This window comes from Gymnogyps californianus, chromosome 27 (genome assembly GCF_018139145.2).
Source record: "Gymnogyps californianus isolate 813 chromosome 27, ASM1813914v2, whole genome shotgun sequence".
NCBI lineage: Eukaryota > Metazoa > Chordata > Aves > Accipitriformes > Cathartidae > Gymnogyps > Gymnogyps californianus.
This window is the reverse complement of record NC_059497.1, coordinates 4,665,979-4,685,807: the sequence shown is the minus strand read 5'-3', so window position 1 is coordinate 4,685,807 and position 19,829 is coordinate 4,665,979. Positions and strand designations below refer to the sequence as shown.

Here is a 19,829-nt window from a genome sequence, read left to right as displayed (position 1 = left end):
CCTCGGGTGAAAGCAGCAGGTGATGTTTTCCATGCACAGAAACGTGCCTGTGTGGTTTAGGCATCCTTCGCTGCCCGTGGGCCGCCCTGTGCAGGCGCCTTGGAGCCCCTCCAGCGTGCCCTGCTACCTTCTGCAAGGGCGTTCAGCACCAACTGGGACTGAACTGCTGTCAACCCGGTGTGCAATTCATGGGAAGACCCTAAAAGCCCACGGTGGTCGGGACCTGCTTGCCCCCCGGGCTCCTTCTCCCTGCCGGCTGCTGCGGCTGGTCCTTCCAAAACCAAGACAGCCCCCCCAGCCCCATGGCTGACCCCAAGCCCGCATTCATGCGGGGGCTCGCAGGGCGCCGTGGGTCTCTTTGGAGGTTTTTTCCCCACTAACAGGCTTAGTTCCTCCCTTTGTGCCTGGCCGCTGGGCGGGAAGGCAGGAACCGGTGCCGGGCTGAGCCTCTTCTCTTCTCTTCTCCTCCTCCCGGCAGGTTTGGAGCCGGCGCTGAGCAGAGGGATGGGCAGCGCCAGCCCCGGGCTGACAGCTCTGTTCCCCAGCCGCCTCACCCGGCCGGACACTGCCTTGCTGCCCCCCCCCAGGACCCCGACACCCAGAGCTGGGGCTGCCCGGATAGCCCCAGCCCTCCCGCCACCCCCGAGCAGCCCCTGCCTGCTTTCTGCCTGCACTACTTCGACATGCTCTACTCGGAGGACATCGCCTGGGCCACCAAGGGCATGGGGGAACCCTCCCAAAACGGTGCCCAGGGGGGGCAAGGGGAGGCACAGAAGGAACCGGAGCAATGTCCCATCATCGACAGCCAGGGCTTGGGGCTGGGGGCCGAGGGGGACCTGCAGGCCAGCCTGCACCTGGAGGAGCACTCGCTGGAGCAGGTACAGAGCATGGTGGTGGGCGAAGTGCTGAAGGACATCGAGACGGCCTGCAAGCTCCTCAACATCGCCGCAGGTGGGTCCCCCCACAGCCTTCCCCGGGGGGCTGCGGGCAGGGTGGGCCCCGCCGCGGGGTGCAGCGAGGGAGGGATGTGCCGGTGCGGAAACTAAAGCCATGCTGCAGCTCGGGGGTTTGCAACCGGGTGCTGGGGTTTTGGGGGAGCATAGCTGCTGCCTGGCTCCCCCGGGCATCGCTCCTGGGCAGGGCTGTTGGCTAACACCCCGGGATGCCAGCAAAATACCCTTCCAGCCTCGCTGGCTTGGAGTTAAGCTGAGGCAGGGGTTAGCAGAGCTTTAGGCAGAGCCCTGTGCCGGGTGTGGGGTGCCAGTGTGACCCAGCCGGTGCCGCAGAGCCAGAGAGGTGCAGGGACACAGCGATCCGATGCTGAGCCCGTCCCCTCCCAGGGCATCGTTATCGAGGTGCCTTTCAGCCTTGCACACACCTTGGGGAGGGTGTGCGGTAGCAAGGAGCAGACAGCGTGACTTTTATTATCCTTTTCTCTATCCCATTCTCCCTGGGACATTAGGAACAGGCGGATGAGCGTGTGGGGTTGGGGCCAGCCTGGAGCCAGCTGATGCTACCCGAGCTGGGTGTGGGGTTGGGTGCAAGGGGAGCAGGACAGCCCAGGACCGAGTTCCCTGGGTATTGCAGCCATTGGGCATTGCTGGGGTGTTCTCCTCTGGGCATCGCTGCCGTGACACAAGCAGTCTCGGGATGTGCTTAGGTTTATGCAGGTTCTGCCACCCACTCCCTTGAAGCATTTGGTGTCACCTGGGATGGTGCAGGGAGCGAGTGGGGCTCCAAAAGGCTGGATGAGGCTTCCCAAAGCGAAGGAGGTGGCAAGGGGACAGTCTTGTCCCTGGGAACCAGGGCAGGCTAGGAGCAGGGTGCTCCCACCCTGGTGGGTGATGCAGCAGGGCAGGAGGGGCCAGGTTCGTGGGGCCATTGTGGGGTGAGCTGAGTTTCCCCGGGCTTTGCCCGGGCTGTTGCTGGCCACGCTCACCCTCTGCCTCCAGACCCCGCGGACTGGAGCCCCGGCAACGTGCAGAAGTGGATCCTGTGGACGGAGCACCAGTACCGGCTGCCACAGATTGGGAAGTCCTTCCAGGAGCTGTCGGGAAAGGACCTGTGTGCCATGTCCGAGGAGCAGTTCTGCCAGCGCTCGCCTGCCTGCGGTGACATCCTGCACGCCCACCTCGACATCTGGAAGTCTGGTAGGTGCCAGGGACCAGGAGGGAGCTGGGGAGGGTGGGCAGTGCTGTGCAACGGGAGATGCCTCTCTGACTGCCCGCTCCTCCCTTCCAGCTGCCTGGATGAAGGAAAAAGCCACCCCGGGAGATGTGAGATACTGTGGTGAGTTCTGCACGGGCTCAGCTCCACTGGCCTTGCTTCTGCCTCAGACAGGTCTGGGGTATTTGAGAGGTCGCTCCCTGCTTAATTGCAATTATCTGGTGCGTTGGAGCGGCTGCTGCAGCAGCATCCGTGTGATTGCACGCCCTCTGCCCTGGAGCAGTCCCTGGGCTGTCTGTGAGGTGCAGCAAAGGGGAAATGGCCGTGAGACCCTCGCCGGCTCCATCCCGCAGCCCGTGCATCCCTGTGGGGCTGCGCAAGGGCAGCACCGAGCTGTTTTCCCTGCTCCAAGATGGGGAGGAGAAAGCGATGCTTCCAGACCTGCTGCCTGGGCTGAGTCTCCAGAGACCCACAGGCATTGAGCTGGGATTTCCCAGACGAGGACTCGTGCGGTTCCCCGGGGCGGTGCAAAGCAGAGGGGTCTCTCCCCACCCCCATGTCACCCATCCCCACCCCTTCCCACGGCAGGAGGTGATGCCAGCTGGGCAGACAGCGAGGTGGACTCATCCTGCGCCGGTCAACCCATCCACCTCTGGCAGTTCCTCAAAGAGCTGCTGCTGAAACCCCACAACTACGGCCGCTTCATCCGCTGGCTCAACAAGGAGAAAGGTGGGTGGGTGGGTGCTCCGGCGGTCCTGAGGTGGGTGCTGGGGGTGCAGGCAAGGCTGTTAACCCCCATGCCCCCCTCCTCTCCCAGGCATCTTCAAGATCGAGGACTCAGCGCAAGTGGCCCGTCTGTGGGGCATCCGGAAGAACCGCCCGGCCATGAACTACGACAAGCTGAGCCGCTCCATCCGGCAGTATTACAAGAAAGGCATCATCCGGAAACCCGACATCTCCCAGCGCCTCGTCTACCAGTTTGTCCACCCGGTCTGAGCGGTGGCGGCGGGACAGGCTGAGCCCCGGGAGGGACAGGGGACCGTCACTGCCTCCCTCTGCCTCCCAGCCACAGAAACCATCTTCCAGCGTTAAGGACCATGGCTGGGGTGCCAAGAGGCTCACCCCCCCAGGACCTGCTGGCAACGGACCGTGGGACCCCCCCCTCACCCCCCAGCCTCAGAGGGGAGGGATGAGCCCCCCTGCTAAGGGACCACCACCAACGTGCCCTGGTGCGGGGGAAGGACCGTGCAGAGCCCTCGTCTCCCACGAGCGCTCCCAGGGGAGGGTGGGCACGGAATTAGGGGCCGGCAGAGGAGACATGGGGTTGATTGGGGTGAGATCAAGGCAAATGAATCTGTGGCTGTCGCGGGGCTCCCCACAACCTTGGTGCCCTTTGGCAGGGATTAAAGGTGGGAGAGTGGCTGGGGTCACGCAGGGGAGGAGCTGGGGGACACCGGAGTCCTGCCCCCAGATCTCTTGCCCCCCAGCACGTTGTCCTCTCACCTCGCAGCACCAGGGCATCGTCAGGACACAGGGGCCAAGGACACATCCCAGCAGGAGACCTCAATATCCCCACGGCGTCAAGCCCCAGGGCTCCTTTGGGGGGGACACGACACCATTAGGGCCACACTCCCCTCCAGCCAGACCCTGTCCCCCTGCCACCACTGGCCTGGCTGTGGGACCGGCTGTGGGACCGGCTGCCCTCGGTGCCCATCAGGAGTGACCCTGTGTGCTGCAGCGGGGCTGCTCCGGATTTACCCCAACAAGCAGCTCCTGGCCCACAGCCCTGTTCGGGGTGGGGGGCAGCGTGGCTGGGGGGCTCTGCCCTTTGCTGCACCTCAACCCTCAGCTGCAAAGAAAGGGGCTGCCTGAATTTTGGGGGGGATGGCAGCTAGGCTCGTCCCTCCCTCCTCCCCTCCCTCCCGGCTGCTGGCTGCGGGTGGCTTCATCCCAGCCATTGTTTGGGGAGGACAAAGCCCGGGCGTGAGCCGGGACAATGGCACCCACAGGGACAAGGGCACCCGCAGCTGCCCTTGGCTGGGCCCGCGCTGACCTGACCCGTGCGGGAGCAGCCTGGCACTGGCAGCACCCAGGGATGCTGCCTGCCATGGGAGCTGGGTGCAGGGTAACTGTGCCCTGGGGACCACGGGCACCCCTTGGGACAAGCGCATCCCCCGCTTTGCTTCCCGCTCCAGGACATGCTTGACCTCTCTGCTCCACAGGGATTTGGGGCTGAACACGGGCGTTTTGCAAAGGGAGCAGCTGGAAAATGTGGGTGCGGGGCTGTGCATGCTGGGGCATCCCTGCAGGCGTGGAGGTCCCCTGAGCTGGGTCCCCCATCCTTGGGCATGGGGACACCCAGAGCCCCCGAAGCTGCCAGGTCCTTGGCCGTGGCACAGGGCTCTTCCCTTGATTTGGATTTTATTTAGACTGCCTGATTCCGGAGTTTGGGAAAAGGGAGATGGCAGCTTTGCCGTTTCCCTCTGGACAGTAAATCTGAAACGCAACCCGCCGAGCCTGGACTGGGACGGAAAACTGGTGATTGCTTAAACTGCACATTTCACGAGAGTCTAAGTTACCTGGCGATGTTGATCTTTTATATTATAATTTTTTTTTATTTGTTTATTTGCTTTTTGGTTTTGGCGGGTGGCAAGTTGTGGTTTAGGCTCAAATGACGAGGGTAGACGGGCAGCCCGGGTACCCACAAAATGCTTTGTGGGAGTTTAAAAGGAAAAAACTACCTGGTTCTTGGTCTTTTGTTTTTAACTTGAAATAGCTGCCTGTGACAGCTCCTGCCTTTTTCTTTTTGTTCTGCCTGTTTCATACTGTTTACACGGCAGAGGAGCGGACGCGCTTCGGCCAGCCTTGCAAGCATCCCAGCTGGAGGGATGGAGGGCGACTGCAGGGAGGAGAGGAGCAGGGGAAGGAGGAAAACTGCCTTGGCCTCTGGAAAAGGGGAAAAAAAAAAAAGAAATGGGGGGGGGGGGGAAGCAAAACGTGTCTTGTGATTTCCTGTGTGCGACTGCTGCTCCTGCAGCCGGTGCAGGGAGCTCCAGGAGGATGGGCTGGGGGTGCTGGTGCCCCAAATCCCGTGTCCCTCTCGCAGGTCCTTTGGCGGGGTGGGTGAAGGCGGGTGGTTGCATGTCCCTGCGGGAAAGGTGGGCAGGAAGGGGGTTAAATGGTGAGAAAAGGTGCTGCCAGCTGGGGAGGGTGCCCCCGGGGATGCCGTGTCCCCGGGAATGCAGGGGCCTGACCCAGCAGATGCCCGCTGCAGCGGGATGGGCAGCCAGCGCCGCGGGGCTCACAGCCGGGGTTTCTCCCCAAACCCCTTGCAGCTCCAGCCCTTAAATAAGGGGAAATAAATCCCTTTTCTCTGCCCCCTCCCCACTGGGAGCCCAGGGGGTGCCCCCCATGCCCTGGAGGGTCCCGCTCCCTCCGCCCCATCCGCCTCGGCCGCTGCCCTGTCCTGCTGGGGCTGCCCCAGCTCTCTGGGGAGGGGAGAGGGGTGGGTGACCTGCAAACTGGTTTCCCCGAGATTTCAAGGCTCATAGGCAGCCCACGAGGCTCTATTCCCTCTGCCAGCATTAACTCGCCACGCCGGGGTTTCCCCGTCTCCCCCTGCCCAGGGTACTGGGGAGCACTGGGTCGGGGGCTGCTGCTTTTGCTGGCACTGGGAATGGCCCCCAAAACTGCTTTATCTTGAATCTCCCCATGGGCTTAAAGGCAGGGCCTGCTCCCCGCCTCCCACAGCCCCCTTGCCCCCCAGGACCCCAGCAATGCATCCGAGCCCCCCATCCCACTGCACCCCAAAGCCTCAGGGTTGGGGCATCCCTACCTGGGGGTGCAGCGGCTGCGACTGCAGCTCCCTGGGGCGCGGGGGGCTCGAGCGCCCGCCCCGGGCAGGGGGGTCCGTAACCCTGACAGCCACCTCCACGGGGGGTGAGACCGGCGCACGGAGGCAAACGAGGACCCAGACCCGAAGGACGCTTACAGAGCTCAGTTATTTTCGCTTGCTGCTTTTTGTTGTTGTATCCACGGTAATACAATCACAATATATATATATATTATATATATACTTCTTAAATTACACAATCAATGTACAAAAACCGGGGTGCATTGCTGAGACAGGTGGTTGGTTGGGTTTTTTCTGACTTTTTTTGTGGTTTTTTTCCCGTTTGCGTACCCGGCAGGGGACGCGGGGCCGGGCGGCTCTCGCCCACCGTGCCCATGGCGCATCCCCTGCCTCCGTGAGAACACTTGATCCCTGGGGCCAAAAAATTCACGAACCCATGGAGGGGGCAGGAGAGGAGAGGGAGGAGCGTGCGGGAAGACGACGGCATCGATGCTGCTAAGGGTGATGGTATGGGAAAAGATGAGATGACTGTAGGGAAGAGCTTGGGGTGGCAAATGTGCCCAGGGCAGAGGGGTTGGGGTGACCATGCTGGGTGGCAGCACCCGTGGGTGCTGAGGGGGTCCCGTCCACGCCATGGCTGGTTGCAGAGCCCAAGCGCAGGAGGGGGTAGAGCCCCTTGGGGAAAAGCAAAGGGCAAAGCCTGCGGTGATTCCCCTGCTTTGGTGCGTCTTGTTTTCGTCTGTCTTCGCCAGGCAGCTGCTTTGCTGCCTGGGCTGGGGTCTGCTGCCCACGCCGAGACCTCCTCGTCCTCCAGCTGGCTGCAGCTCCTGCCGGCACTGTGCAAGGCTGGATGTTGCTTATCCCCCATCCCTGCTCTGCTCCTGCTTCTCTTCAGGAAGGGAGTTGGATGGGGACCGTCCCCAGCAGCATCCAAGCCGGTCCCCGCTATCCCAGGCTGGGCGTGAAGGGGCTTCCAGCAGCATCGGGCTGCGGTGGGTCCTTCTCCGAACAGCATTTTAGGGCCATCTCACCCTGGATCTGGTGTGCGCTGGATAACTGCCCTCGTGAAGGGCGATGCTGCTCCCTGCAGCACATGCGGGGCATCGGCTCGGGAGCCTCCACCCGCTCCAGACATGTTGACAGCCCGGCTGCGAGGAGGAGGAGGAGGAGGAAGCTGAGGAGATGCCACCAAGCTCCATGGTAGGGCTGGTCCCACCTCGCTTGGGCATCAAGCTGCCACAAGCCCTGCCCGTGAGCAGGGACCTGCCCGCGGATGGGGCCAGGTGGCTGCGGGGCAGGAGGGGACGTTCGTCCCCTTCCTTCGGGGAGGGAGGATGAACTGGGGAGAAGAACATGGAATCATCAAAAAAATGGAGTCCAACTCCATTCCCGCTTGGTTTTTTGGGGTGAATTTGATTGGTCCCAGGAGCTTCAGCACCGTGCATTTCAGAACAGTTCCAGCCAATCAGAAGGCGGCTCATGATTTCAGTATCTTTAAAAACCAACCAATCAGGAGCTCTCACTGGTTGGGCTTTAAGATCTTGAGGTATTGGCTTTTCGCTCGGAAAAAAAATCAACTAACGTAGACGAACGGACAACGTCATCTTTCGCTTCACGTTATCTTAGAAGAAGAAGAAAGCGACTATGCAAAATACTCTTCGGAGACAACTCTTAAAAAAATAAAAGCTTGGTCGGAAAATATGTCTGAATCTCTAACTGTGAGGAGTGAAGGACCAGACGGCAAAATGGTTGGTTGGCTGGTGGAGAGATGGAGACAACGGAGGGTGGATTTATCTGCTGACGGCAACGAGGAGCACACCACAAGACTTAGATTGCCTCCACGTAGTTGGCAGGGTAGAGACCTAGCTGCCCGTTGTCCAAACGCCCTTTGCACCATCCTTGCTCATCTTCTTCACCGAGTTTGGTTAGTTCATCACCTGGAGAGGAAGGTGGAAAGAGGAGAGCTCGTTGCAGGTGTTGGAGCTTCTTCTACCACCCTGTTACTCCCCTGGATGGAGCTGCTGGGGGTTTCTAGGACTGATCCTGAGAATGCTGGTTTGTAGGGTAGAAAGTCAAGGGGTGACCAAGAGACCTCATGTGCCCCATCCCACCATCTCTCCAGTCCCACCCAGGTTTGGTCTCAGGTTGTGCCTTCCCCTTTCTGCCAGTTCAACTTTTTGAAGGGCTGGGATAACTCAAGAAATTATTTGAGGGATTTCACACCAAAATGTGGGGGACCCACAGCTCCGGCAGACGAGCCCCAGCCAACCTGGCACCGGTGACGGACCGTACCTGCTTTGAAGCTGAGCTCATCCTGCTCCTGCCCGTCGTAGTCATACAGAGCCCGCACCCGCACGCCCTTCCCTGCCGACTCCTCATCAAATGGATTGGTGCCGCCGTTGGCCTCGCTGGTGTTGAAGGAGTTGCTGCCTTCGTCATCGGACCACTCGGCGCTGTAGGTCTGCCCGCGGTCGTGGCTGCTCACGCTGGGGTGGGGGGAAGGAGGGAGAGGGGCCGTCAGAGCGGGCAGGGAGATGGTGGGGTGGGCAGGCACCGTGTGCCATCGACATCTGGGAGGATGCTGTGGCTTTCCCGGGGTTACAGGGGAGCGGGGGCTGCAGCGAGCAGGACCCCCAGCTAACGACAGGCCAGCAAGACATGGAGGGAGGACAGAGAAGAGGGGTGGCTGTCACCGAGGACATCCTGCATCCCCTTGCGTGTCCCCACAGCACTGGCGATGTTTGCACAGGCAAATGCTATGCCTTTCCCATGGCATCTCCCCTCCCTGCTGGCCCTCACCTCCCGCGCTCGCCCGCCAGCGCCCCTGTCTCGCCCGTGCTGCTGGCATTGGTCAGGGTCACCCCCTCGCCTTTCTTCTGCTTCTCCTTCCGCGTTATCGTGTGCGTCAGGTCCGGGTTCCACTCCTGCAAGCACAGAGCAACCGGCCCCTGAGCGCCCGGCCGCCCCATGGGGCTGCCTGCACCCCAACTGGCGTGCCCAGCCTCACCTCAAACTGGGGCCAGTTCATGGGCATCCCGGGGCCACTGGTGCTGCGGAACCACCGGAGATCCTCCTGTGCGTCCGAGAGGCGGATGGTCTGCTCCAGCTCCCGGTAGACGTTGGCGTAGCTGCAGGGAGAGACGTGGGTCAGGGTGCTGCGGGTGGACCCCAGCGGGGTGCCCCGGGGACGGGGTGGGATGGGGACATGCCCAGGTTGTGTCACCTCCTACGAGGCACTGGGGGGCGCCAGGCTCCCGCACAGCCCTCCTGCCACTCTGGTACCTCTTAGTGACCATCCTGTTGGCCAGAGACCTCTCTCCCTTGTATTGCAGGGGATGGGTTGTCCTGGAAGCACTCGGTCCCTCCGAGGAGCACAAGGAGACCTTGTGTGGGCACTTTCTGCCCAGCCAGCGCACGAGGCACCTACCTGCTGCTCTCGGCCAGGTTCAGGTGCCTCTTGATGTCCAGGAGCACTTCCTTGAGGAAGCTGAGCCTCTTCTCCTCAAACTGCTGGCACTGCTCAAAGACCTGCTCCATGCTCTCGATGTACTGGGGGGTGCACTTGTTCAGCTCGTCCAGCACCTTCTCGTACTTCTCCTGAGTCTGCAAAGGTGCAGTAGGGTACCTGGGTTATACCTCGAGCACCTCAGAGGTCCTTTCTGGGTGCTGAGAGGATCTGGTTTGTGGGCCACCATGCTGGGGAGCCCAGATTGAGCCTAGAGCCTCTGCGGGTGAAATCAGTCTGGTTGCCGGAGAGATTTTGCTCCAGTAAGAGGGGTAAATCTCTGCCCTGCTCACACTCTCCTGAGCACTGCCTGCAAGTCCTCACCCTTTTACAGGAGCGTAGGGATGGGAAAATGGGAACGAATGGGGGGAAAAAGGGCACGGTGGCCATTTCCACTGGTTTTCCCTGCCTGATGCCTCGTGAGCCCGGAGCAGGGCAGTGGCTCGCACCTTTTGCACGTCTTGCTTGCACTTTTCCACTTTGTCCTGGAGCTTCTTCTGCTGCTCGGGGGTGTTGGACTGCTCCGCCTTGCTGTTGGCTTCCCGGGTCATCGCCAGCTTCTCCTCCTTGCATGCCAGGTGGTAGGCTTTCTTGGCTGTCTCCAGCTGTGGAGAGGAGAGAAAAAGGACATCAGAGTAGCAGTCACAGCCCCCTGCCCATCCCTCTGCCTGCAGGGAGGTGCCACCCAGCTCTCCCAGCCTGGACCGGGCACCCAGAGCTAAAGCTGGGAGATGGCATGGGTGCCCCAGGACATGCTGCGCTTCTCCTCTCACCTCCTTGAGCTTCTTGGCCCAGGGCTTCTGGGCTTTCCGGAAGCCGTCCTCAGCCTCCTTGGCCTCCTTGAAGCCTCCCATGATCTGCTTGTGGTAGGCGTCCTTCTGCCAGTTCTTGACCTTCTCGAAGTCGTCGTTCAGCAGGCTGTTCTTCACCTCCTGGTGCAGCTCGCTCACCTTGTCCGCCTCCGTCATGATGGCACCCCATGCCTTCTCCAGGCTGCCATACTGGGGACCTGGGGGGCAGAGGGGACAGCTGAGTGTCACTCCACAGCCCTTGCCCCCTCCACCTCAGTTGTGATGGTTCACGGGGACCCGTGGGACCCAGGTGTCCTGGGGGGAGCCTCCCCCTGGGGAAGCCATGGTACCTTTCTCGATGAGCTGCCTCCACCGCTTGGACCAGTCGGTGAGCTGCTGGGCGTAGGACTTCTCGATCTTGGCCCGCTCGTGCACGCAGTTCATGAGGTCATTGCAGAGCCGGTGTCCGTCATCGATCCGCTTCACCGTGCGCTTGTAGTTCCCCACCTGGGAGGGGGACAGGGATGGGGACGGGGATGGGGACAGGCAGGCATGCCCGGCTCAGCCCCAGCTGGCCTGGGGTGGGGATGGGGGGAGCACCGGGCACTTTAGGGGTGCAGGGATGGAGCTTTTGCTTTGGGGCTGCTCAAACCCAACTCCTTTCAGTCCCCTCCATCGGTCGGTGCCCCTCAGGGAGAGCCGAGGTTGAGACCTCCAACAGAGTCGGCTTGGACACCCGAGCCACCGCGGCAGGGGTGCCCGCAGGCAGGGCTTGCTGCGGGAGGGGAGGGCAGCACCGTCCCCCCTGGCCCAGGGGACACCCTGGAATGCAGTGACGGCGGCGGGGGCCCCGCGGGAGGAGAGGGCGGCCAGGACTCACCTCCCAGAAGCTGTCGGTTGTTTCCTCCGCGGCCGCTGCCGACTCGTCGTAGGAACCCGACATGGCTCCCGGCGCTGCCTTGGGCGTCAGTGCGGGCACTGGGTGGCTCTCGGGCAAACACTAGCCTCATGCACTGAGGGGAGAAAAACGGGGAGTCAGGAGGGCAGGGGGGGAGCAGGGGACCCCCATCCCTCCTGCTTACAGCACTGCGGGACAAGCATGCGGCTGCAGGGGATGGGGACAGGGTGGGGACAGTGCCCATTCCAGTTCCAGACCCATAGACCCTTCCAATGCCCACCATGTGCCACCCACTTGGTGCCATCCAAACCCCCCCAAAGCGAGCTGTGCTGGGAGGGAGAATTGCGGGGAGCAGCACAGCAGGGAGCTCACCCACCGGGGTGCCTGGCTCGGCACCGTGCGTCCCTGGGGAACTGCAGCGTGGGGCGAGAGGCCGTAGCAGGGCCAGGGTGGGGGGATGCACAACCTGAAGAAATTCTCGTCCTGATATTCCACCCTAATCCATCCTGATCTTCAGAAAAACGGCATCCCCGGAGCGTCACGTGGCCCCGCTGCATGGCTTAACCCTTTGCCGCTTTGCTGAGAGCCACGGCTGGGGATGGGGCTGGGGGCTGGTGGGTGGCATCGAATGGGGACGGAGAGGGGACCGCAGTGGCCATGAGCATCCTCGTCATCCCCATCCTGCCCCAGATCCGGACAGTGCTTCCACAGGAAAGCGCTGGGCCTGTCCCACATGGCATCTGCCACCGGGATGGGGACAAAGCGGCTGTGAACTGCCCCGGTTTCCTCCTGCCACATCCCCAAAAGGGCTGTGGGAGCGGGATGTGGCTGTGGTCCCTATGCACCACCACTTCACCCAGGGAGATGGAGCAGGCAGCGGGAGACCTGGCTGCCTGCATCCCACCCCGCACCTGGGAGAGGGTGATGGGGTGGGAGGGCAGGGCTGGGGGGTGCGGGGTCCTGGTGCCCCGGTGCCCACCCGTGGGGAACAGTTGGTGGGTGCCCACGCTCTCCAGCTGTGCGCACAGCTGGCCCCGAGGAGCCCATGGGCCAGGGCAGGGCACGGCCCCAGGAGGATGGGGGGGCCGAAACGGTTACTGGAGCGCGGCGCAGGGCTCGCTGTGCTGGAACTAACAGGGCCTGGCAGGGATTTAGTGATATAACCAGGGAGGCACCAATCCCCGCCGCCCTCCCCAGCCGGTTTAAAAATAAACGCATGACTGTCCCTCGCTCAGCTGCCGAGACGCAGATGGATGGGGGACCGCGGCGGTGCGCAGCGCAGCCAGCACCGTCCCCCCCCGCAGCCAGCAGCACGCGGCGCCAGTGCCTTGCCTGGCACCCACGGCATGGCCAGTGACCTCCCCACCTGTGAAAGCACCCGACCCGAACACCCACGGGCTGCCCCGGTTGCACCCACAGCGGTGGCAGAGCACCCGGTGGCACAACCCCCAAGGGACCCGGCAGGGTGCCACATGCGGCCATCCCTCCTGCAAGCCCCGGGCACGGTGCAACGCTCAGCGCCGAGGTCTTTGCTTGTGCCTCTGGCCTCTGGCTCTTCGTTTTGTTGCAAAGACTGCGCTGGCACGGCAAGGGCATCCTTGGGGTGACAGCCCCAGCCCTGCCTGGGGCTGGGACAGGGACCCTGGGGACGGAGCACACCCATGGCTGGGGGTACCCTGGGACCCACGGGCACATGAGCTGGCCCCAGCCGCCCCCACCAAACCGGGAGCAGCCGAGGCCGTGGGGCACTGCGGAACATGGCTGCCACAGCTCCTGCTCCTCGCCGTTACCTGGTCTGAGCCGCAGCCCGGGGGGTTATTTTTGGCTCTGCATCACTTCCCAGCTAACGCTGCTGCCTTGTTGCCGCTCTCCTGCCACGCACCCCCACGCGCAACCATCCTCGCACGCCCACGCACGCGCGTGTGTGCCCCCCGCCACGCTGGGCCGCCCCGGCTGCCTGCGCAGCACACGCCAGCCCCGCGCCCGCCGCCCTGGCCCCGCCGGCGCAGCCCATCGCTTCGCATCAAGGCGGCTGGCGGTGATGCCCGGCGCCCGCAGTGCCGGCGGCCGAGCCGCGGCGTGGCGAGCTGCCAGCCCCAGCCACGTGCTGCCGCTTGGGCACCCTCGGCCGAGGGGCCTCCGCTTTGCCCCCCCCCCGACCCCATGTTTCCACAAAGCTGCCAGAGAGAAGCCACAGAGCGTTTGGCATCGAGTGACGGTGAAGTTTGTCCCAGCTCCTGCCCCCGCGTGCCCTCGGGTTGCTCCCGCAGCAGCCACCCCCCTGCATCTCTCTCCCCATCAGCCCACTCGGCGCTGAGCACTGCTGCAGCTCGTCTCACCCACCGGGCAGCTCCTGCCGCTGCCGGCATTGCAGGGGGGTCTCTGCCCTCTGCGGGGGCCGAGGATGCGGCCGCTGACCCGGTGCGGGCAGGAGGCTGCTGCAATGCAGAGGGCTGGCACTGCTGACACTGCGGGCACGGGCAGCTGCCCGTACTCCCACAACCGGCAGCCCTTACCGGCAGTGCCCTGTCCCCACACAGGCAGAGACAGCCTGGTTTTGCCGTCCCCTGCCCCTGGCAGAGGGGCTGCAGAGCTCTGGGCCAGCGCTGCTCCAGCATCTGTTCTGGCTACCTGCCTCCTGCAGCTCCCCAGGGCCCGGGAAGGGCAAGAGGGACAAGCCGGGTCCCCCGGGGGGGCCAGCTGGGCCCCTGACTCTCCCCGCTCTCTTTGCCTTTGCCAGAGCTTTGCCTTTGCTGTAACATCGCCGTTAAATGTGCAACCCCCAGTGCAGCGGCCTCGGGGTGCCCCGTTGGATCGGGGTGCCCCATCCTGGGCTCTGGGGTCCCCGGTGAGGTGCCAGGCACCAGCCCCAGCCCCGGGGAGGCTGCGTCCAGGCAGCAGGTTGCTCTGCCTTCAGGTTTTTTGGTTGCCCTGGGCCCAGCACCTCTGCTGCTGCCAAAAAGCAGGTGATGGGGATGTGATACAGGGAACAGGCAGCTGCCTGCATGTGTCCCCATCCTGCCTGCCTGCACATCAGCTGAGCCCAGTGGGGACCAGGGGCCAGGAGGGGCTGCAGAGCCTCCCGGTGCAGGTTCTCCTGCTGCAAAGAGCCCTTCGCCAAGGCAGGATGGTAGCGGATACGCTGCAAGGAGGGGAGCGGAGCACAGAGCGAGCCTGCGTCCCCATCCCTGTCCCCAACCTGTCCCGAGGCAGGAGGTTCACACTCGTGGTAAACGGGAGAGGGCCGGGCGTGAGCCCTGCTGCGGGAGCGCGAGTGCTAACGGGGCCGGGAGGGGAGTCGGCGATTAATTATTGGTGAAAGCATCCAGGGAAGGGGGAAGCCATGCTGGCAGCTGCGCTCGATCGGCGGGAATCAGAGCAAGCGGGGAGCTCCCCGACATCAACCCCGAGCACAAACCGATGCAACGCAAGACGTTTCCATGGTGCAAACCCCTTTCGCAGTCGCAGCATCCCAACATGGAGCCGCAGCCCAGCCCGGCCGGTGCCGCTTGAGCCGAGGGCACCGGGGACCCTTGCTTGCCAGAGCACATGAGCTGGGGACGGGATGGTAATTTGCTGCACGCTGTTGCCTTGTAGTTACCCGGGGGCTCCCGGCAGTAAAGCCGAAGCTCAGCAATTGGAAAGGACCCAATGGTCTGAGCCAGTTTTATTGCAATTAAATGCCAGGACTGACCTGGCCTGTCAAATCAAACCATCCATGGGGCTGCAATGTGAAATAGTTGCTACGTTTTGGCTCCTTTTGTAAGCACACGAGGCCAAGGATGAATGGTTTAGGGGGAGGGAGTCAGGCTGGGGTTCGGGTTTTTGGCCACAGGGAAGGTCATTTGCCCTCCCTTATCTCAGCACGGGGCTGGTTGAGCGTCCGTTGGGGGGTGCAGCACCAAATGCCACCGCGACGCACCGCTGCTATCGCCGCATGAAAACCACTCGTGGCAAAGACAAATGGACTAGAAACAGCCGAGGAAGCCCAGGGGAGCCTGGCAGCAGCATCTCCCACCGCACCGCAACAGCTCTGGGGCCACCGTGCTGCTGCATCGGCCGCCGGTGGTACCCGACCTCAGTGCCGCATCCACCGCGGGTACCAGTGCCCACGTGCTGCTCCCGCTACGGCCAAGTACGGGGGGGTGAGATGTCCCCGGCACGATGGCAGGTCCTCAGGCAAAGCCGGTGACACTGGTGTGCATCGCAAGAGGCTTTGTAGCTGCGGGAGCTGCCGTCTGGTTTGCTGCTCAGCTTTGACCCGGCCGGATGGCTGCGGGTTTCCCACCGGCGCAGGGCTGGTGCGTGCAACCCATGGGGCTGGGGCAGGGGAACGGTCCCGTGGGGCTGGCAAGGGTTGCAGCCCAGGGAGCGAGGGGGGGTGCAGAGGGGTTTGGCTGTGGCATGGCTGAACTGTCCCCCCGCTCCGGAGCTGATGTGGACCCTGCGAGGAAACGGTTAAGTGGGTGCTGCTGATTCACGCTGGCAGCTCTGCACCAGGCACTGGGCGAGGAGGCAGGAGCAGAGCCGAACCCAGGGCTCAGCACGGGCGAGAGCGGCCTGACCAAGCGTCCTCCCCCCTCGTTATCAAACCGAGCCCAAGGCCAGGCGGGAGGTGAGCCTGGGCCCTTCCCAAGCCGCCGGCTCCACGCGAGCAGGCTGCAAACAGCTCATGTCAGGGCCCCATCCTGCATCCCCTGACAAAACCTCTCCGGCTGCAACATGAGCAGGGTTGGAGCCCTGGGGCAAACAGCCGAACCGTGGGCAGAACCGTGGCCAGAGCGGAGGGGACGGGTGTCCCCCGTACGGCGGGTGCTTCTCCGTGGGATTTAGGCCAGGGCAGTGCTGCAGGGCTGGCTTGGACCTGGCGCACGCGGTTGCTCGAGCAGTGCACGAGGTGGCTGCGAGGGCAGCAGGTCCCTGGAGGTGGCACGTAGGTAACGGTGGGAAACTTCTGGGAGCCACTTTTCCAACGAATCCTGTGCGGGATGCGCCTGTGGCAGCCGCCGTGTTTCCATCGGGGTCGTCTGCATTGGGGTCTGAGGACTCGGGGGGGGTCCGGCTGCAACAGGGACTTGCTGGACGGTGCCAGGTCAGGGCTTGCAGGCTCCCCAAAACCGGAGCGTTTACAAAGGAGGTTCAATGATCCAGGAACGTTACCGGGAGCCACGTGTCCCGCGTGCAGACGGGAGGACACCCACCTTGCTGGCCGGAGTGGGGGCCACGTGCCGTAGGTGCTGCCAGGTTGCAGTAGCCAGGGGAGATGCGTTTGCTCCAAGCCCTGGCAGCAAATGGCTTCACATGTTGCGTGCACTCGCAGAAACGCTTCGCCTTCCTCCTGCGCTCCCCAAAGTTATCCTGCTCAGAGCGCAGGACACCCGTCAAAGTCTTCTAGAGGTTTTATGAGCCTTGTGCAAAGATTTCTGGAAATATGCATGGCATTTGCAGATAATGCAAGTGTTTCTCTCCAGGGGAGCTTGCAGCCCAGCTCAGGTACAGCGGATGTGCCAGGAATGTGGATAGGCACCACGGCGAGGTGCAGAAGTAGGATTGTCAACCCCATGCATGTGCTCAGGCCTGGGGAAGGGAGACGGGGCTGAGCCTCAGCTTGTGGGGTTTCGACTTGCCTTCCAGCTCTGCAGCTTTTCTCAGCCTGCCGCCTTAGCTTGCCACTGTAAACAAGGATGCTCAGACTCTCGAGCAGGGATTTTTGTGGTCCCAGGAGCAGGGTTTAGGCAGAAATCCAAATCTGAGGTTTGCAATTAAACCGAGAAGTAGCAAACAACGGTGGTGGAGGATACGGCGGTGCCGTCCCCTCGCTTCTGCATCAGGGAGGGGGGAAACCAGAGCGTCACGTGCTGGCACGGGGGGGTCCCGTCCCCTGTACCTTGGCAGGACGGACCCAGGGCTGGCAGTGACAGGAGGTGAATGGGGCTCCCGGGAGCAGGGTGATGTGAAGGGACAGTGGGATTTTAAGCTGTCGGTGGTGGGGAAGGAGACTTGGAGCTGGAGGGGGCTCAGACAGGGGGTAGGAAAGCAGGGGGACGGGGGCGGGGGAGAGCAAGGGGGAAGCTGGGGTGACAACGGAAAAAGGAGGGGCTTCAGTGATGGGGTGAGGCACTCATTTGGGCAGGGGGACAGCGACGACACGGACAGCACAGGTACCCCCCATCATTTGCAGCTGGGGAAACTGAGGCACAAACCCGAGAGTGCGGCAGCGTCGCAGAAGGGGTGTCCCTTGCCCCGGCACCCCATCGGACGCACGGGGGGCGTGAAGGTCATGTCACCCCCAGCCTCCCTGGCTTGCAGAAGGGATCGGGGGACACCGTGACCTGCCAGCGGGGTGCAAACCCACACCGTATTGCCTGGTCCTTGCACAGCATCCCCCCCACCCTCCCCCCATCCCCGCAAGGGACCCAGGCATCCCGCACCCCCATCCCCACCCGCGCAAAGGCCCCACGCACCCCCATCCCCGCAGGGGGACCCGGGCATCAACTGCCCCTTCCCAGGCTGACCCCGGCAAAGCCCCGCAGGGGCTGGCGCTTACCTGGGCCGGGCGGCGGGGGCCGCGGGGGCCCGGGGGCTCCGCCGGGCACGGCGGGACGGGCGGGCTGCGCTGCGCTGCGCTGCGCTGCGCTCCGCACCAGCCGTGCGGCAGCGGCGGCGCGCACGGCCGCGGGCGCGCGCCCTGCCTGCAGCCGCCCGTTGCCATGGCAACCGGGGATGGAGCCGCTGCCTGCAAAGGTTGCGAAAATTATCCGGGGGGGGGGGGGGGGGGGGGGGGATGGACCCCACCAACCTCCATCCCTTTGGCCTGCTGCCCCCCCTGGGTCTGCACCCACCCCGGGGTGCTACACTGCTGCCAGCCCCTTCCAGCCCCCCGCTGCCGTCGCCACCGGGGCTGTGCTGAGACCCTCGCCCAGCACACAGTCCCCAGGAACCTGCCCCTGGTGCCAGGTGGGTGCTCAGCACCCACCGGACAGGGCTACCCCGCTGCATGGGGTGCTGCAGTCCGGGGCACGGGGATGGGGGAAGCGATGGGGTGCCAGGAGCCTGGGTGCATGTGGGTGTCCGGCCCCAGCGGTGCTGCCTGTCGCTGCAGGGCTCTGTTAGGGCCACAAACGGGCTCCTTCCCCCTTAGGCTGCGCTGCTGGGAGGCTCTTTGGGGAGCTGAGTGAGGATACCTTGGGGACCCTCGTCCTGCTGCTCCTTGGGTCCTTGTCCCGGCTGCACAGGACGGGACAGAGCAATGCACTCCCTCTTCTCCTCCCCCAGAGGCTCTGCCACCTCCGTGGGCCCCGGGAAGGGGCTGCAGGGAGGGTTTTAAGGCTGAGCCGTAGCTTTTGCAGAAACAAACACCCCAAAACACCTTCGGAGAGGCAGCCGGTGCCGCCTCCTTGCCAAATGGGCCAGCTGGGAACAGGCTGGCAGGAGAAGCAGAAACAGTCCTTCCCACCCGGCAGGGCTGTGCTGGGGAAAGTGGGGCTGGGGAAGGGGGTGACGGGGGCTGCACCCCCCTAAGGCTTCTTTGAGCCAGGCAGCTCCCTCCCCACTGCCATCTGCCTCCTCCTGAGCCCCGCGGCTTGTGCCCGGGGTCACCGGGGCTTATCACAGGATGAGGGTCCCAGGGGGGAGTAGGAGGCTGGAGCCCTCCCGCCCCATGGCTGGGGCTGTCGGGGAGCCGGGAGGATGCGGGTGGGGGTGGCGACAGGCTCTCCCCCTCTCAACTGCCCGAATGCACCGCGCCTGCATTTCCCCCAGCTCGCGGGTGATGTCAGGGAAATTAAAAGCCAGCAGGAGACGAGCGCTTCCAGCCAAGTAACCGAAGCCGCCCGCAGAAGCTGCAGTAATGAGGCTGCCGGGCCGCTGCCGCCAGGATCGAGTTGCCCAGAGAATGCGACCCGGTCCCGGGAGGCTCTGCTGGCCTCCAACGCCGGCTCAGCTTTCCCCTAACGAGCGCCTTCGACTGCTTAATGAAGCTCGGTGCGGCTCTCCGTCCTGCCCACCTTCCGGCTCCTTCCAGCTTCGTGCCATCTGAGCGTGTCTTCCCACCTCGCGGCCGGACAGAAAGGCCCCCGAAATATTTCATTCCCGGCTGCAACTGGCAGCAGCATGTGAAACCCAAGTGATCTAATGGTCCCTGATCCTGACACGGGAGCGGGGATGGACGGCGGTTCCTGCAGGTGCCGGGGGACCTTTGCCTGTTGGTGTTTCAGGGCGAGGAACCGGAGGGTGCTGATTAACTGGGCATCATCCTTGCATGCAATGAGTTGGCAGTTCTCAGCGCAGGGTTGCTGCAGGCGCCGCCGGGCTGTCCCAGCTGCCTTCTGCCCTGACAGCATCCATGCTGCAGAGAAGCGAATGTTCTTGGCATTAAGCACTGGGTGACAAACGCCCTCCAGAAGGGTGATGGGGGGGGACCTCAGTGACTTGGGGGGGCGGTTCCCAGTGCTAACAGCTCATTGCCCCCAGCTTTGTGGCAGATATGGTCCATGCAGGTAGGACCGACCCATGTCTCCTTCCCCGGCAGCTCGGGCTGCTCAGTGCTGGTAGCAGGCAGGAACCCTGCCTCTACAGCACGAGGCTCCCACAATGAGTGTCAGCCGGTTCCTTCAC

The 19,829-nt window shown here is 63.5% G+C and overlaps 2 protein-coding genes across 3 annotated transcripts; one reads left to right on the top strand and one right to left on the bottom strand.

The window, feature by feature from the left end:
• Positions 1-504: 504 nt before the first annotated feature.
• On the top strand, positions 505-3,162 carry SPDEF (SAM pointed domain containing ETS transcription factor). The gene is given in 6 exon segments (XM_050911530.1): positions 505-601; positions 604-951; positions 1,953-2,150; positions 2,242-2,289; positions 2,755-2,895; positions 2,984-3,162. Coding segments are annotated over 6 exon segments (1,011 nt in total).
• A 4,684-nt stretch (positions 3,163-7,846) lies between these two features.
• On the bottom strand, positions 7,847-11,258 carry PACSIN1 (protein kinase C and casein kinase substrate in neurons 1). 2 transcript variants are annotated; one of them, XM_050911398.1, is made up of 9 exons: positions 11,196-11,258; positions 10,666-10,822; positions 10,298-10,533; positions 9,974-10,129; positions 9,447-9,622; positions 9,027-9,147; positions 8,819-8,943; positions 8,312-8,505; positions 7,847-7,956 (listed from the first exon to the last, which is right to left on the bottom strand). In XM_050911398.1, the coding sequence occupies exons 1-9, from the start codon at positions 11,256-11,258 to the stop codon at positions 7,847-7,849; spliced, it is 1,338 nt and encodes a 445-aa protein (XP_050767355.1). The 2 variants fall into 2 exon arrangements, with proteins under 2 accessions (XP_050767355.1, XP_050767354.1); XM_050911397.1 differs by having other exon boundaries at positions 8,312-8,634; positions 8,840-8,943.
• Positions 11,259-19,829: the final 8,571 nt, after the last annotated feature.